This window comes from Sinocyclocheilus anshuiensis, unplaced genomic scaffold (assembly GCF_001515605.1).
Source record: "Sinocyclocheilus anshuiensis isolate Anshui unplaced genomic scaffold, SAMN03320099.WGS_v1.1 scaffold63, whole genome shotgun sequence".
NCBI lineage: Eukaryota > Metazoa > Chordata > Actinopteri > Cypriniformes > Cyprinidae > Sinocyclocheilus > Sinocyclocheilus anshuiensis.
The window spans coordinates 5073008-5090377 of NW_015552625.1; the positions used below are offsets into that span (position 1 = coordinate 5073008).

At 37.2% G+C, this 17370-nt stretch overlaps 2 protein-coding genes across 2 annotated transcripts in view; one reads left to right on the forward strand and one right to left on the reverse strand.

The window, feature by feature from the left end:
- Nucleotides 1-9535, reverse strand: part of adss2 (adenylosuccinate synthase 2) — a 20427-nt gene extending 10892 nt beyond the window's left edge. Inside the window, exons 1-2 of the mRNA XM_016457913.1 lie at nt 9271-9535; nt 1418-1520 (exon numbers count right to left, since the gene is read on the reverse strand). Coding sequence (XP_016313399.1) covers nt 1418-1520; nt 9271-9441 — 274 coding nt within the window. The 5' untranslated portion in view covers nt 9442-9535. The remainder of the gene's footprint in view (nt 1-1417; nt 1521-9270) is intronic.
- Nucleotides 9536-11057: 1522 nt separating this feature from the next.
- Nucleotides 11058-16977, forward strand: LOC107666373 (uncharacterized protein C1orf101-like). Its single transcript, XM_016457631.1, has 17 exons — nt 11058-11093; nt 11213-11316; nt 11718-12120; nt 12210-12657; nt 12834-13153; nt 13448-13567; nt 13710-13768; nt 13881-13971; nt 14109-14161; nt 14270-14323; nt 14415-14445; nt 14668-14747; nt 14996-15095; nt 15171-15251; nt 15377-15534; nt 16710-16760; nt 16851-16977. Exons 1-17 carry the CDS (start codon nt 11058-11060, stop codon nt 16975-16977), a joined length of 2316 nt encoding a protein of 771 aa, XP_016313117.1.
- The last annotated feature ends 393 nt before the right edge of the window (nt 16978-17370 follow it).

Genomic DNA, 17370 nt, shown 5'->3' on the forward strand with positions numbered 1-17370 from the left:
GCACCAAGAGCTTGTAACACTTCAAAGAGAAAGGAAAAATTGAAATCGCATCATATGACCCCTTTAAAAAATGCTAAAAAAGTGGGCGTGGTGCTGCGCAGAGCGGAGGAGGTGGAAGAGGGGAGACAGACAACACACACACAGCTTAGCGTTCTGACAGTTTCATTTCGCTCCCATCGAGTTAAAAACACAAATAAATGCACAGCCATTTGCACTCTGCATCGAAAACATATATATGAACGTGTTGTTGCACCTCTGAGAACTTTTAAAGTCCCCATGAAATCAAAATTTAAGTTTTTTGGGTGTTAGTATCAATATGTTAGTCTTAAGGTTATCTATAAGGCCAGGGTGCAAACTACAGGGGAGCTAGGGGTAGCTCGGCTCCCCTTAATAAGACATGGGCTCCCCTGAAAACGTGATTTGTGACATTTTGGGGGGTCTCAAAAAATATTGACAATGTGTTATTTTGACGTGCAATTTCAGTTTTGTGTAATGTGAACATCGTGGATTATTATGTGTAAAATTGCAAAAATAATAATTCATGCATGACGGCGAATTAAACGTAATTCACTTCAATAAAGATAACTATACATGCTACTCTTGTCATGAGCATCAAGGTGTGGGGGTGCTGCGGTGCAAATTCCACTCATGTTTAGTACATGTTAACTCAAAGATTCGTAGAAAAAATATAAACGCTGGACTCTGTGGTTGATTATGTGTTAAGGTAAGGCATGTTATTCGCAATTATGTGTTGTGGCTGGGTTGTTATAGGTCTGCGTGACTCTCGATGTCTTAGGCCTAATTGAACGGAGGAATTATGGTATTCTTCTGTAGCCTGAGGACGAGTAACTTTAACCGTTGTTCATGTGAACTCAAAGACAGCCTGATGCTTTGTTTATAGACTATTTGTGGGTGGCTGTTTGTTGTTTCACCTATCAATTCGTGTCGATAAAGTATAATAGGGTAAATCCTGTATAGTGATTTATCCTATATAGTGCTTGCATAAAGCAAGTAGTGCATACACTTGTAGCTGTTATGTATCTTTGTAAGTCATTGTAAGCCAACGTGCAAGCGCACAACCCCCCACCCCCCTTATAAAAAATAAAACAAGCGGGCTCCCCCGAAGTCCACGGTATAGTTCGAACACTGTCTACAGTGCTGACATATGAATCAGAAGGCCAAACACAGTAATGGCCATTAGCAAAATTGGATCTTTGCAAATAAACTGCATAGATTGCACTCAGCTATATTAGTCTGGATATGCTAGCCAACATCCAAACACTCCAACAGGAAGCTGTGGTGTTGTTTTCAAAGCAAGGACTGAGATCTATATGCTGAACTGGTTGCATGAGAATGTGCACAACTCATATAAGACATTTTATCCGAATGGAGGGAGGAAATTTGATATATTACTCACCAATGAAGGCAGTGACCATAGGGTTAATAATTCCACTGGGTAGAAGGTGGAAGTCATATTCCACTGAATCAACCACGACTGTGTGTCCTGCATTGTTGCCTCCCTACAGGAGAGAAGAAACAAAGACTTTTCAATCCTTGAGAAGATGACATACAAATCTGGGATAGTTAGTTCACATCAAAAATTCTGTCATTATTTACAGTACTAACCCATGTCATCCAAAATATTATTACTGACTGACTTCATGGAACATAAAAGTAAAATATGTTTTGAGAAATGCCTCAGTGTTTTTGTCCATACAATGGAAATCAATGCGATCCAATGTTGTTTGGGCCTCAAATATCATCTTTTCGTGTTCCACAGAAGAAAGCAAGTTTTTGGGTGAACTATCTCTAACTATCCCAAGCATTACTATGGTATGGTATAGACATGCTTAGACATGCAGTTGTGAAATGGAAAATTTGAAGCATGTAAACAACACTGATTTTGGTTGCTAGGTGTGGATTTAATGTGAGAATAGCTCTATTGCTCAATTAGACAAGATACATGTAGGAAACCAGACGGAATCCATTTAACATTTTCTGTATGAATTTTGTCTTGTATCCTTCAGAATAGAATTAAACATGGTAAAATGCATTAAAGGGGTCATCGGATGCCCAATTTCCACAAATTTATATGATTCTTTAGGGTCTTAATGAAAAATCTATAACATACTTTGGTAAAAAATTCTCAATGGTAGTGCAAAAAACACCCTTTTTACCTTGTCAAAATCAGCTGTTTTCAGAGATTTTATTTGTCATTCCTTAAAGGCACAATATGTAATTTTCGCCGCTAGAGGGCGCATATTCAAAATAAACAATGAGGCAAAGGCGTAGTTTGATGACGCCGTGACTGAGTGTGGAATCATGGGCGATGCAATCCGATGGGACTCGGGCAGAAATCATGTTCATGGATGAGCTAATGATTTATTAACATAGTAGAATGAAGGAGGGTGAGGCTGAAAGCCGTCGAAGCGAAACGAGGCCGCTGAACGAGCGCGACACACGGCTCGAAAGCAGCAGAGCTTTTATTATGCCACAATCAACCGCTTCTGCTCCTTCCGGTTGTGCGTATGTGGAAAAAAAAGCAGCGCTGTTTTATCATACTAGATACATTTGAAAGTTCTGTTATAATGCTACTCTGTGCGGTCGTCACCGGTCTATTAAAACGCACAACATATTAAAGCGTCTTTGGTGTTTCCATGTTTTCTACAAAACAAAACCGGAAATCGAGGGGTTATGACGTCATTGGCAGACGACACAATGACACTATGGACACGGTCCGTGTCACTAGTTAAAATTGCTTATTTCTCTGGATTTAAACATTCTTTGAAACATTTGGGATAATGTAAGTACACAAGTCAGCAAAATATATAACACTGTTCTAGTGGTTTTTGGATATTTTAATAAAAAAATCTTACATATTGTGCCTTTAAAGCTGTAAAATTACATAAAGAATGCAAACTTGATTCCTTCCTTGTTGACACGTGACTAAAGAGAAGGGAAACCATAGATTACAGACTCAGAGCACACTTGGCATGCCAACTGTTACCATCGTCAAGAATCATCAAGAGTCCTCACATATGTCTGTTTTCAACATGGCGTCAATCAGCTCTGACCTCATGTCACATCCGACGGAGTTCTCACAAAGTGTGCTTAATAAATCAGTCTTTAATCCAGCAAGGAACAGGGCAGAGCTATTTCAGGACAGGTTTCCTCTGACCAGTTTAGTAGTGTGTGTGTGGATGATGCCTCTCCTTTTTAGATCCATTTACGAAGTTCTCATACCCATGGTGACCAAAAGCGTTGCTGGAGGCACAATTATGGGCTCCTATTACAAGGTTGCTTTTGATTCTAAGGGCCCAGCCTGGGGGAGTTTTTTTCTTTGAATTTATACATCACATTGTTCATAACAGCATGCTGACAATTCAGAAACTTGGGAAGCATTGGCTTCATGTAATGAATGTGGTTTCATTACACACAATTGGTGGTCCACCTCCAAATAATCTCTGGATATCACACATTTACATTTAAGAACATAGAATGTAAAGAATGTCTCTGTAAGAAATCTCAGCAAGCATAACATTAAAAGATGAATTTGTTCTAAACTATGTGTTTTTATGCAAAAAATTGATTGTGAAAAGTTTGTTAATGTCAGCAAATATATTAGTTTTTTTCCCCTTTGGAATATTTTGGAGAATCAATTAGTGCATATTGTAAATAGAGTCAATTTTGATTTCATGTTGACTTTAAACTAACTTGTATTTATACTACATACAGTATTAATTTCTAGAGAAAAGACGTTTTGTTTGTTTCTGAGAAAACTCGGAAGAGCCGAGTCATATTTTGAGTCAATACCCTGGAACATTTCTTTCATATGATGTTTGTCACATTTGCTCTCATGACTGTCTCTGGGGTTTCAGGCCGTGTTGGATGGCATCCAAACCTGTGTTCCAAACCTGGCATGCTAAAAGTGGCTAGAGTGAGTGATCTACTCCACCGTCTGTTTGAGGAGGAACAAGGGGTTGAGGAAATAATACAGGGATTTCTAGCAAAGTTACCACCTTATCACACACAACGATCCATCAGCATTAAAAATGTAGCTGAAAAAGTACCAAACCAATTCCATGAAATAGACTGATTAAATATTGTTTTCAGTGGTGAGATTATACTGTTGTCATGTTCTATCTGGTTTGCTTTTTGTTGGCTTCTCTGAATAAAGAGTTTTGTTTTGTTTTGTTTCACATTCTTTCTTGGAAAAGAAAGAATCACTACAACTTCTGAAAGTGACCAGCAGTGTTTTAGCATTACTTAAAAAGTAATGCCACAAATTAGAAAATGTAATTTTAACATCAGTGTGAACATACAAACAAAAAAAAATTAATGACACAAATTTTATATCATTGTAACTTTGCTTTCCATACACTTTAAGTACTTCTTCATATACCACAGCAAAAACTATAGTCTGAGAAAGTTCAAACATGATTAAAGGCAAGTGAACAGTCCGTAAAAAAAAAAGAAAGAAAAAGAAAAAAAAGAAATACGCAATTTGCAAGCATAGATAAAATAAACAGAAGTATTCAGATACAGAAATTTAATAATTAAGTGCAAAATAACACTGCACAGTGTTCACTGTATGAATTAAATTGAGATTAATCTTTGTTATAGCTGTTTTGTTGTTTGATTAACATTAGTGGCATATTCAGCAGCAGGTATAGGCTGCAGTCCCTTTAAATCCGACTGCACGGATCCAGTATCCGATGTCTTTCTCAGCTGTTTACATTCATTTAAAACATAACCGACTGCGGTTACGAGAATGATCGTCGAGACAGGTACTATTGACAATTCTGTGTGTATGTGTCTGTTCAAACATAAGGAGGAGATGCGAAAGACGAATCAACTCGGTGTTCGCGCGCCATCTGAAACGCGTCTCTCTGTGTGCGCGCGCTTTGCACGTGTGCTGCAGAACTGAAGAGACGCTGTGCGAGATGCGGCTTGTGCGTGCGCTTCAGGTGTGAGTCAGACAGCAAGACGAGACGGCAAAGAGCTGTTTTCTGCAACTTATTGCACTTAACTCTTTTTAACGTCAAGCAATTCTCTGCTATATGCGTCAAACTAAAACTTTGACCTTTTGCAATGTTTTGATTTAAGTAGCCTATTATTAAAATGATTCAGATATCGCACGCCCTTGCGATATGCATATTGCGATATTTACATTTGCGATATTTCAATATATCGTGCAGCCCTAATTGGTAGCGCGATTTATTGTAATGCTTTTTTCCTCCGTTGGTCAGAACAAAATGGCAGACTTGTAACTTACTTGTTCAGATAACAATATCCGTTGAAAATTCTTATTTGGGTCATACTTCCAAGACGTAGAATCTGTGATTCCGAAGTACAGTGAATATCCACACCGGTGAAGTTTCTGCCAGCCACACATACTCCTCAAAACATTAGATTCATCTGCGCTGGAGCTGTGCCGGTGCACGACCCACGTTAAGAAAATAATTCCGCAAATAACTGCAATTGCAGGTTTTAAACAAACAGGCAAAACGTACAGACTGCAGCTTTAAATTTATAAGCCTGTCTCAAATTCACAAGAAAGGACTGATGGCACTCAAACCTCTCTAAGATGATGAAAGAAACATTCCAAGTCAAAAAAAGGTTTTAGAAACTGCACTCACAAAGGGCAACTTCTAGGTAATGAACCAGTTTTAGAGCGGAGCATACTGTTAAAAAAAAAACGGATTATTTCCACTTATTCACTTATACTTTCTTATCCACGTCTGTATTTCAAGCTTTAAAATTCCCTGACCTTTCTTTTTCTGCAGCAAAACAGTCCTTTAAAGATGCACTCCATTTTTCTTTGTGTCATCATGGACTTTATGGACTTAAGTTTTCCTTCACCAATGCCTTTGCAGAAATCCATTATTCCCAGTCAGACCCAATTCTTCAAAATTACTATTAATTTCTTTGTGTAAAACTTTTTAACTATAAAAATACTGAGAAGAAAAACAGAAATTAATCAGCTGATAAAAAAAAATGTAATCATACAACACTTCCTGTTATCAAATAAAGCACTGGAGACTTGAATGACACTGGGTTTAAAAATGGCACCTTAATAAGTTGATTTTAAGGTTTTAGTATTTGTTTTTAAATCACTTCATGGTCTTGCCCCTATACTTATATTTCAGATCTTCTCCATTCCTACTCTCCTGAGAGAACACTTAGATCTTCCACCCAGATGTTATTAAATGTTCCAAAATCTCGACTTAACTCCAAAGGTGACGGGGCTTTCTCAGTTCTTGGTCCAAAGCTCTGGAATTCCCTACCATTGTCTATTAGACTATCCCCTACTGTATCCACATTTAAATCTTCTCTTAAAACATTTTTTTTTTTCTCAGGCATATGCTTAATTTGATAATATTTTAGCTTTAATTTTGTTTTATTTTGCATGGTAATGTTTTGTTTTGTTTTAACTTTATTCATTTTTGTTCTGTTTTCTTTTGATTTATTTTATTAGTATTTAAATTGTATTGTATGAGGATGTTTTTGTCTCGTATGTTGTGCAGCACTTTGGTCAGCATTTATGTTGTTTTAAAGGGCTATATAAATAAACTTGACCTTCACCTTAATTATCAGTAAGCAACATACTTAGACTCACTGATAAACAAACAGCTGCACATTACAGTTAACATGTCCACTGCAACACTGCAGTCAAGAGATTTCCACAGAGACTCAATTATCAAGCTGACATTAATGGTCAAGATATTTTAAGTCATTTAAGTTAAAATATTTTAGTAGTAGATATATTCTTTGAAGCAAACTGTGTCAATTGCAAAGTCAATATAGCAAATCTATATGATTACAGAACTTATCTGTAAGAGCAACAGATGGCCTTTCATTCTCGTCAGACTTGGTGTTACAGTAGCAGACCAAGAAAGAAATGTAATACCAAAAGTATAACTTGACTAAAGGATGCTCATATACACTCCTCTAGATGGTTATAAAGCTCACAAAAATCTCAGTACGTTCCTGCATAACAGGTTAGACTGAAGATAGCATCTGGTTATCATCATAGATCTGGAGACACAGGTTTTCCCACATGCATGGAAAACCATAAACAATAAGCAAGCCACAAGAAGCACATGATTAATATAAGCCTACAATACTACAATGTGAAACAAACCAATTTGTTAACAGATAAAACAGATTTATAGGCTGACATGAGAAGAGGCAATTTAAAAATAGGTTAATCTGCAAATAAAATGTTAAGGGCATTATTATAACAGGTCATGCATTGTGTTTGATCCTCTGGTTTCTGGACCGACATATTAATTTGGTGTGACATGGAACAGCATGATGGTCTTTTTTCCATTCCATCTGCCTGTAAGGAAAACCAGTCAGACTGCTGAGTGCTCTATTTTTATAAAAAGACCAACACTATCTGCTTTCTGTCCCATCCATTTGCACAGCACACACGACGGTTTGCATAGTGCAGCACCGAGTGTCTTGTTTAATGCAGTCACAACCTTGGCAGAAAACAAACTTCTTAGGAGAGAATCCTTGCAATGTGAACCTGTTATCAATACCATGCATAGTGACAGGGGGCGTAAAGCGGCCTGCTATCACTGCTCTCTAGCATAACACAACCACTGGTGTGGTGCCATTTCCCCATTTGTCCATAAAAGTCTTCTCTTGACAAATCTAAACATTATGCTATATATTATAATTATGTAAGTGTAAACATAGAAGTATTTAACCTACTTAGGGAATCTAAAAAGAAAAACATGGCATACACACACACACACACATATACATATACACATACATACAGTACATACATTCATATTTCATGATTTTTGTTATACATATATATCATATATCTAACAGTTTTGCAGTACATGTTAAGTGAGAGCACAGCAGCGTCTGAAAGCCATGAGGCTGAAATAGTGGCACCTGTTTCTTTCTGACGGACAGTGTGAGATGTTGACACATGGAGCCATATGCTACATAAACCTTTCTTTAGTACTCTGAACAACTGCTTAACAATATATGTGTATTTTGTAACAAATATATATATATATATATATATATATATATATATATACACATACATACATACATACATACACACACACACACTTGGCCTGGGGCATTTTACATAATAAAACAATTTAGGACTATAAACCTTTAACACAGTTACCATACATTTTCATCAATAAATGATGAACATTTTAATATTTTTTGCAATTACTTTGCAAATACTCCAGAAAGAGCTATTTCAAGCCAATTAAATATTTTAGACAATATTAGAAAACTCACATTAACAGTAGTATATGTGTGTACTATATGTGTGTACACAGTAACAAAAGTATGTGTGTGTGTTTAGTCTATAAAAAACATTCTAGCAATTGACTAAAAAATGTAGCTATTTTTAAAGCAAAGTTGTAGGACATCATGTCTGAAGAATCAGCGAGCTGCAGGATTGTGTACATTTATAACACATGGGCACATGAGACAACTGTGGAAAATCAAGTAGCTGGAGGTTAATGTTCTGTAAAATCAACTATTATTTTAATTATTAACACTTGCAACATCTGCTTTGAATGTACAGGTGCATCTCAATAAATTAGAATGTCGTGGAAAAGTTCATTTATTTCAGTAATTCAACTCAAATTGTGAAACTCGTGTATTAAATAAATTCAATGCACACAGACTATACTCAAATAAATACCACACCTTCGGGCGTCATAGACTTCAAAGGAGTCCTGCGCCTGTGTTTACATCCTTTGCAAAACACCCCGGATATTCCAACATTAACTGATGTGCTAAATGCCAGATGTCATTTAAGATTGCAAGGCTAACGTACACTGCGCTGGCCTACGCTCAGAAATCACGCTGGCTTTAATATCACATAATTCAGTCAAGGTGACATTTGCAAATACCCTAACGTTACATGGTACACTGCTAGCGAAGCTAAACAAGTAGGCTGCATAATAATCGACGTCGCTCGCGTGCAGGCAGCGTAGTTGATAATAATGGAAGCGCGTAGATGCGAGCTATAATGTCCATTTCCGCTTTGATAATACAGCAGCTAACTGCTTACTAAGAAAGTCCTGTAATCACATACTGCAAGAGCTTTCACAGCACTTAACATGCATTCAGTACTCCACAGGCTACTCTCTGATCAGCCATGAATATTTCCGTACAAACAAGCTTGTTGATGATGTACACAGCGCATCACAACTAACGTTACACAGCACACCGGGGATATATTCAAATATTCAAACACTGCAGTTCACATAAACCAACCTGACATCTGCAGACCATGTCAGCGTCCTGGGCCAGCAGGTCCACCACCTTTCCTTTCCCTTCATCGCCCCACTGTGCTCCGAGCACCACGGTCACTTTGTTGCCCACACTCGGGCATGTCACCCGGCTCGATCCTCCGTCCTGCGACTGTGCGTTCCCGCTGTCTGACATGACCGTCTCCCCTCTGCTCTCCCTGCAGCTCCGCAATGCTCCTCCGACACACGCTCACCTGAGCAGACACCGAGGGCGGAGCCTCCTCGCTCGCTCGCTCACTCACTCACTCACACACACACACACACCACTCCATATAACTTACAGCGCTTCACTCACATACACACAGTAGTCATTAAAGTACTCTGTGCTTTAAAAATATATTTTTATATAAATAGAACTGTTTTACCTCATATTACAAGCAACATATAGGCCTCTGTACAACATTTCCCAACTGTATTTATTTATTTATAATTTGTTTGTTTAAACGTAAACTTCCAACCGTCGGCTGTGCAGTTATTGTTATTGTGCAATAGGAAACAGCGACGCCCGAAGCCTAAAGCGAGTATTACAGCTAATCGCTTTGGTTATCTCTTAGCTTTTGTTACCTTTTTAGTTACACCAAATAACGGGAAAACACAGTGGAAAAAGATGTTGGGATTTGGGGTATTGTTAACATACATTTTATTTTTATATTTTCAAACTGTCGTCGGAATTTGGAGGTAAATTATTAACCAACTAAACTCCATTGATCTTTGGGCACTTTTAGTGTCACAAAGCTAAGCTATTGATATGTAAATTATTTGTGATTGCTGTTACTGTTTGTTTATTATCAGATACAAGCAGATTTTGGAGGATAAAGAGTTATTCATCGTAGACAGTACTGTAAGTGAACATAATCTTTTACAAAAATCACTATTGTAACCACTAACGTTACCACAAAAAAATACCACCGCTAAAATACAGTGTCTTCAATTGCTTTAGACCGCTTTCGCCTTATAATCATCCTCGTCGATTTATTTCTGATGTTTTGTTTAATTTCTGTAACTATATTTTGGTGGTTGCTATTGTAAGTAAGGGGTGATGTTGTAAGGGATGATCTTGTTCATTGTGATTTTAAGGTTAGTCATCTGACGCCTAAGTGAACTGCTTTCTCACCACCAATATAAAAACATAAATAGGTTTTTATCAAAATACGAGCATGTAGTTTTATTTGCATAATAAACCACAAATATTATGTTTCATGCAGATTTTTTTAGAGTACGAAGGATCCTCTTTTTTGGAGTGGCAATATCCTGATGGTTGTGATGTGAATAATAAGAGGTAATCCACATATTTACTTAATAAGTATGATAATTTTCTAATGTATAGCTTTATTAATATGTATTTATGTCTAATCAATTAAATTTAAATGTATTTCTTCGACAAATTGATCCAATAAGGTCACCTCATGCTGTTATGTGGTGTAAATCCCCTGGATTTCAAGCTGTAAAGCCACTTGTTTCTGTAAGTACACACAAATATATCATGAGGTTTCACGTATTCTTTTCATCAATTAGCATTTTCAAATATTTCATAATTTCATTGCAGGATGTGTCTACAGAAAAAGAAGAAGAGCGACACCTTTATATAAGTGACTCATTTTTCAGGCTTGCGTGGTATGCTGTTATTCCTTTGCTCAGGTTTTAACCAGCTCAACTTCTTTCAGCTTTTATTGCACTATAAAATGTCAAGAATTGCTTAAGTGAGAAAATACTTTGAATAGAAATATATATGCAAAAGTTTTTTTTTCCCCCATGTCCATCAGAAATTCACCTGAACATGACCCCCAGGTGAGAATTGTACTCTAATCAGAAACCTTTGCTAGATGCGAACCTGCGTCACATGCAGGTTGAATTGTTCACTTGTATAAGACCATGTGGTTTATAATGCTTTTTGGTGTGTACTGTAGACTGTCAAAATATGGATCATTGATCCGGACCGAGCAGATGAGGCTGAAATCAAAAACACAGCAATGATTCCCTCTGTAGTAAGTCTTCTTCTTAAAAATCCTATGTAAAATGTTGGTTGTGCATTGATTATTGTAAGTGCCTGAGAATAAATCTCTGTACCTTTCCAGTATTTCAGATATCTTACTAAGTGTTTAATAATCGGAGGAGAGTTTGCAGTCATCGAGTTGTCTTCATTCCCTCAGACAAGCCAGAGTTATTTTACAAATCAGGGGTAATGCGATTCACTTCTATTCAAAGTCAGGCTTTTTCCACGTTTTCTCACTTTTTAAATATATTTATTAATGTTCAATAAATATATTTACAATAATGATCTGTATAGCAACCTTTCACAATCATGATTTATTTCAGGTTTTGGGAGGCTCGCCTTCTTGGTGTCAATGAATATCATCATTTTCACATAACCAGTCAGTCAGTATCTTTTCATGGAAAATCTGTTGCTTCTAGTCAACATGTCTTCTACAGGATATCCCCAGAGAAACCATATGGCGACAAAAATGTGTCCTTATGCCTGCCAACTGGTAGTCGAATGTCGATAGTATGGGATGCATGTACCCCTCACCGAGCCTTGCTCCTGTCTGACAAAGGCACATTCATAACGAAGAATGCTTTCCTCACTTATGAGGAGATAAAGGTTGATCCTGGAGAATTGCTAATGCCAGCTGAGGGTTATTACGTTGTTTTTGATGCCGTCTTGTTGGAGAATGGCTCGATTTTCCGCATAGGAGATGCTCTTTTCTGGAGGGACAACGAGGAAGGAATATTGAGGAGGAATCCTATGAAACTGCTAGGTGAAGGGGTTAAAGGCCTGAGTTTTAGGACTCAATGTGCAGATTACTACCCCTTGCTAGTGAGTGTCTTCCATTTGTAAATATCAGTTGTTTTTTCTTAATATTAGGTTACAAAAATGTTGATTTGTCTCTTGAATTTCACTTGCAGGGGTCTGAACTTGCCACAGTTCTTGCATGGACAGACCATGAGCTTTATAAAGGTGGGAAAGCTCTGGATTGGAAGACTAATAGCAGCTACATGTCAAACATACTGAGTCTTCCCCAAACTACTACTATCCTTACTGCTGCATTTGGATCCCATCTAGCATCTTTGGGTGCACTGGTGATGGACACAGACTCTGTACAACCCTCCCTGCTCACATGCTATGAGACTGAAGGCATCTGGAAAACCAGAACTTTACTGAGTACAAATGGTCTCCAAGGGCCATTTCAGATGCTCTTTGTCAGCGCAGCCTTGGAAACTCTGCTGGTGTGGAACAAAGACACTATGCTTTATAGTTTTCACAATGATAGTGAATGGCGTTACCTGCGAATAATGGATTCCTCCAACATAAGCCAAGAAGCAAGTGGTAGCCACATTCACCACGTGGTCATGGGTGAGTGGAAGAAATCAGATTATCAGAAGTGCCAGCAGTTGTATTTCCTTCAAAATACATTTGAAATTCAAATAAGCTTGATTTGTATCTCTAATAAGAGTTTGATTTAAGATTAAAGCTAGTTTACATCAAATAAAATGATCTCATGTTCCACCTTTTGTGACTTTGCTCTACAGACCGCTCACGGAACATGCTGGTAAAGATGGAGAACAACGTGCTGTTCTTCTGTAAATTCGGCATGAATAAACTGTTTCGGCTGCCCACCTGGAATGACCCTGGACATTCTGTAGTGCTCTACCTAAACCAGAAAGAGCAGATCATTATGCTGACAATGTTAGATGGAGGTTTGCATGTACAGAAGTACCCTTTAAAGATGGAGATCAGGAGTGCCATGCGAGGGGAGGTCCACAGCTGTCCCTTTATTGGCTTCACACACAACATGAACAAGCCTGTATACTACATCGACAAGGAAGAGGCCATTGAGTTTTGGGCCCAGGTAAGTTAGAGTAGACCTATGTATGTATGTACCCTGATGTATGTAGCTCATACATCACAAGAGAAGTTACCAAATGTGCTATGCCATGGTAGAACCAATTGGGGTTCCCCAAAGAAGTGAGCAGTTCATGAAAGAAACACTTTTTTTGTGTGAAGAACACACTCCGAACATAATCTGAAGAACCTTTTCCACTACAATGAACCTTCTGTGCAATGGAATGGTTTAATGGATGGTAAAGGTTCTTTGTGGAGCCATAGATGCCAACCAAATATTTTTATACTTATGTATTTCCAGATAGTCTACCATGAAGGTAAAAACATTAATGTGACGCTAAGCAGGAACAAAGACCATGTGTTGCAGATCACAGAAAGGACCCATTTTGAGAGTGTGCGCTATCTGGATACAACAAACAAGGTCTGGACAAGAAGGGTCTTTTAGAAAAGCCAGTCTTCATTGAGCTGTGTTTAAATACTATTTAGATAGTCAGTTGTTTGTGATGCTTATATAAGCAAAGTTTTTTGTTTTTTTTAAATGCCTGTCTCTTTTCTTTTTCCAGACCTTTACCATTTATCAGGATGCAGACTACAGAGACATGACTAACAACTCTGATCTCATGTGAGTGTTTTTTTAATGGCACATGAATGAATGATTCTTGTACAGATAAATTTAACCATATTAGTTAAGACAACTAGTTCTTCCAGCTATTATAACAACCATCTTGTCCTAGAATTAAAAACAGCCGAAACTCAAGTGATATAGTCACTATGGAGCTGCTAACAACCCAGATTGATAATTCATGCAATCTGCCAAAAAATCAGGTACATTTTTTGGCTGCTGGGGGGTTACTGAAGATTTTCCTTTTTCTTATTTGTAGAAAAACATTTCCTGATAAGAAAGCAACTGTATATAGATACTTTACCACTAAATAAGGCATACATTGTATACATGTTTGTAGATTTCCCATTTCTTTGTGGGCTGCCCACCAAACAGACACATTCGTGTTATAAAGTAAGTGTCATCTGATTATCTAACAATATCGTTTAGAATGTTATCCTACAACCATCTACTGTAGCTGTTTAAACCTTTTGACCAGACTTATCGTGTTGTTCCTTGTAGACCACAGAGAGTTCCATGTAAGATGCACGTTTTTGACAGCTATACCATTCCAGGGTAATATTCACTAAAACATGACACTTAATAATAGAATACATTGAATTTGATTAAGTCCTGCTTTATAATTTTCCCAATTTATCTTTTACAGATTTGTACTTGGTAATTCATCAAAGGATCTGGTGAGAATCCGTCCTGTGTATTTGTAGATAATGATGCTGTCATTTAATCAGCATCACTGAGATAAGTATGAGAAGCACAGTGTTGTTTTTGTCATTGAGTCATATAACAGATTTATATAACAAAAAAAACTAAACAAAGCAACTATATTGTGATGACCCGTGCTATAACAAAATACATGTGAGGCAACTGGTGATAGTCATGAGTTCTCTAATGTCTCACAGACTGTGTTCTATGACTGGAAGAGCTTTGGCTGTGTGTTGAGAATCCACTACAAAGATGAATTTCAGCCAGACATTGAGCTGTGAGTAGGACACAAGCATAATGAGACTCTTAAGCACAAAAGTGAAATTAAACCTGAAACAATAAGCAATATGAGTCACACACTGTTTTACTGTTAGCACCTTACAGTAAAACAGTGTGTGACTCATATTGCTAATCATGAGGACTGCGTATTTCTGTGAGGAAGTAGATTGTTATTGCAGTGCATTTTTTATCAAATTGATCAAATGTGCAATATATAATGTGCTCTGGTATTTTTATTTTCTGTAGGTATGATGGAGAGACATTCGTGCGCAGTGTTGATGCCAACTTCATAGTGTGGGAGAATTTTCATCGAAAAGACTATTACTTCAATATGACCATGCATGAGGTAATATGCGTCAGATGTGTGTGTGTTCGGCAGTATGCTATTGTAGAAACCCTAAATCTTTCTTTGGCTCTGTAGGTAGCCTGCCTTCATGAGGCCCAAACATGGACATCTATGCTAGTTGATGAGAAGCATCCTGAAGAGGCCTGGGGACCTCATGTGGGTGTCGTTTACAGTTTTATCTCACTTTAGTTTTCATAACCTGGCTCTCTCTCTCAGGGATATGAGCAATCGTGTGGTTTATTAGCATTGAAATAAAAACGGATGTGTTTGATGTCTTTCAGAATTACAGGAGCTGTTTTGTTGACAACTCTGAAAAACTAGGAAACCTTGACCAACCCTATGAAATCATGAATAGGAGTTCCATGAATTATCTAACCTTTTCTCGAGAAAACAGTGCTATTTATGTTTTCAATGTAAAGATTGTGGACCCAAATTACAGGTGCCTGTCACTTTCTTTTTAAATAGCTCTTAAAGATTAATAGGTCATCTGTGTTAACTGAAAGGGATAGTTCACCCAAAAATGAAAATTCTGTCGTTAATTACTCACCCTCATGTCGTTCTAAACCCGTAAGACCTCCGTTCATCTTCGGAACACAAATTAAGATATTTTTGATGAATTCTGAGAGCTCTCTGACCCTCCATAGACAGCAATGTAATAACCAAGATCAAGGTCCAGAAACGTAGCAAGGAGATCGTTAAAATAATCCATGTGACATCAGGGGTTCAACCGTAATTTTACAAAGCTACGAGATTACTTTTTGTGTACAGAAAGAAAACAAAAATAACGATTTTATTCAACAATTTGTCTCCTCCACATCACCCTAGCGCCATTTTGGAGAGTATCCACTGAACGTAAACAGCGTATGCTGTTCTGTGTCAGCTGTGCCACGCGGATACGTTTTCTACGTTGTTTACGCTTTGATTTGAACGAAAACAACATATCTGTCATGCTGTCATTATTTACTCACCCTCAAGTTGTTCCAAAGCTGTATGGGTTTCTTTCTTCTGCTAAACATAGAACGTTGTTAACCAAAGAGTTGACGGTAGCCATTGACTTCCATAGTAATTTTTTCCATACTGTGGAAGTCAATAGCTACCATAAACTGTTTGGTTACCAACATTCTTATTATGTTATCTTTTGTACTCAGAAGAAAGAAAGTCATATAGGTTTAGAACAACTCAAAGGTATGTAAATGATGACAGTTTTCATTATTGGGTGAGCTGGCGCTTTAAACTTGTTCTAATGTTCATAAATTTGCAGTATTCTAAAATAAACACGCCCAAAGTATTTACAATTCAGGTTCTTCCCCACAACCTTTCCTTTACAGCCTTCCTTCCTCATATTTGATATTAATCTTAACATGTTTATATGGCTTGTTTTTGCATGTCATTTCAGTTTTTCCTACATTTTTCCTACGCAGATTTCAAACACAAATTCTTGCATAGGCAGTTAGTGAACAAGCCATTGTTTTTTAGGGTGTATTACTGAAGCTGGTTTTGGGATTAGATACTAATAGCTTGTAAATCGTTTTTAGTTTAAAATGTGTAGTTGACGATCTTGACAACTTTATATGCTCTGTTGTGAAAAATATCTTCTTATTTCTTTCCACTCAGCTTTTGTGATCTTCGTGCTGTATTTGCAGTCCAAACATATGGAATCCCAGAGTAAGCAATTAATTTCTCCTCTGTTATTCCTCTAAAGATCATCTTGGAAAATGACTAATGATTGAAACTATTAATCTGCTTTCTTCACAGGCTTGATCAGCTCTTGCCTCTCTATATGTTGTTGTCCCAATCCGTCATTACACTCATCATACTGTGCATCAGCTTCTACGGATATACCTCCATCTATCGAGACATGCTTCAGAAGAAATGTGTGTGAATGATTAGTTAGTAGATTGTGTATAGTGTACATATGCGTGTGCCTTGTTCGTTATTCATTGAATTTTCTGTTTAAATTATACTTAACCATTCAGTTCAGTGGGACAATTTACATACAAATTAATTCATGAATGATATACACATCTTATGTTTTATAAATAACGCCCATTGTCAGTTTTCAAATCGCATATATAGATACTGTCACTTTACTATCAATGAGCCGCCTTTAACAGAATCAGAACTAATTTTCTAAAACAATATGAAACCATATGTAATTATATGTAAATTGTTGCATTCGAAAATGGATTTAGAAACTAATACAGCTTGTTTTATAAAAAAACGAGAAAGTGTAGGCTACTCTTTTTCCCCCCAAATGAAATGTATACAGTCACAA

Bases quoted from the DNA above. Each gene is read 5' to 3' on its own strand.
- LOC107666373 (XM_016457631.1), top strand. From the start codon at position 11,058: ATGTCCATCAGAAATTCACCTGAACATGACCCCCAG. The intron at 14,446-14,667 runs GTGAGAATCCGT...AATGTCTCACAG, and splicing joins GTAATTCATCAAAGGATCTG to ACTGTGTTCTATGACTGGAA. The intron at 15,252-15,376 runs GTGGGTGTCGTT...GATGTCTTTCAG, and splicing joins AAGAGGCCTGGGGACCTCAT to AATTACAGGAGCTGTTTTGT.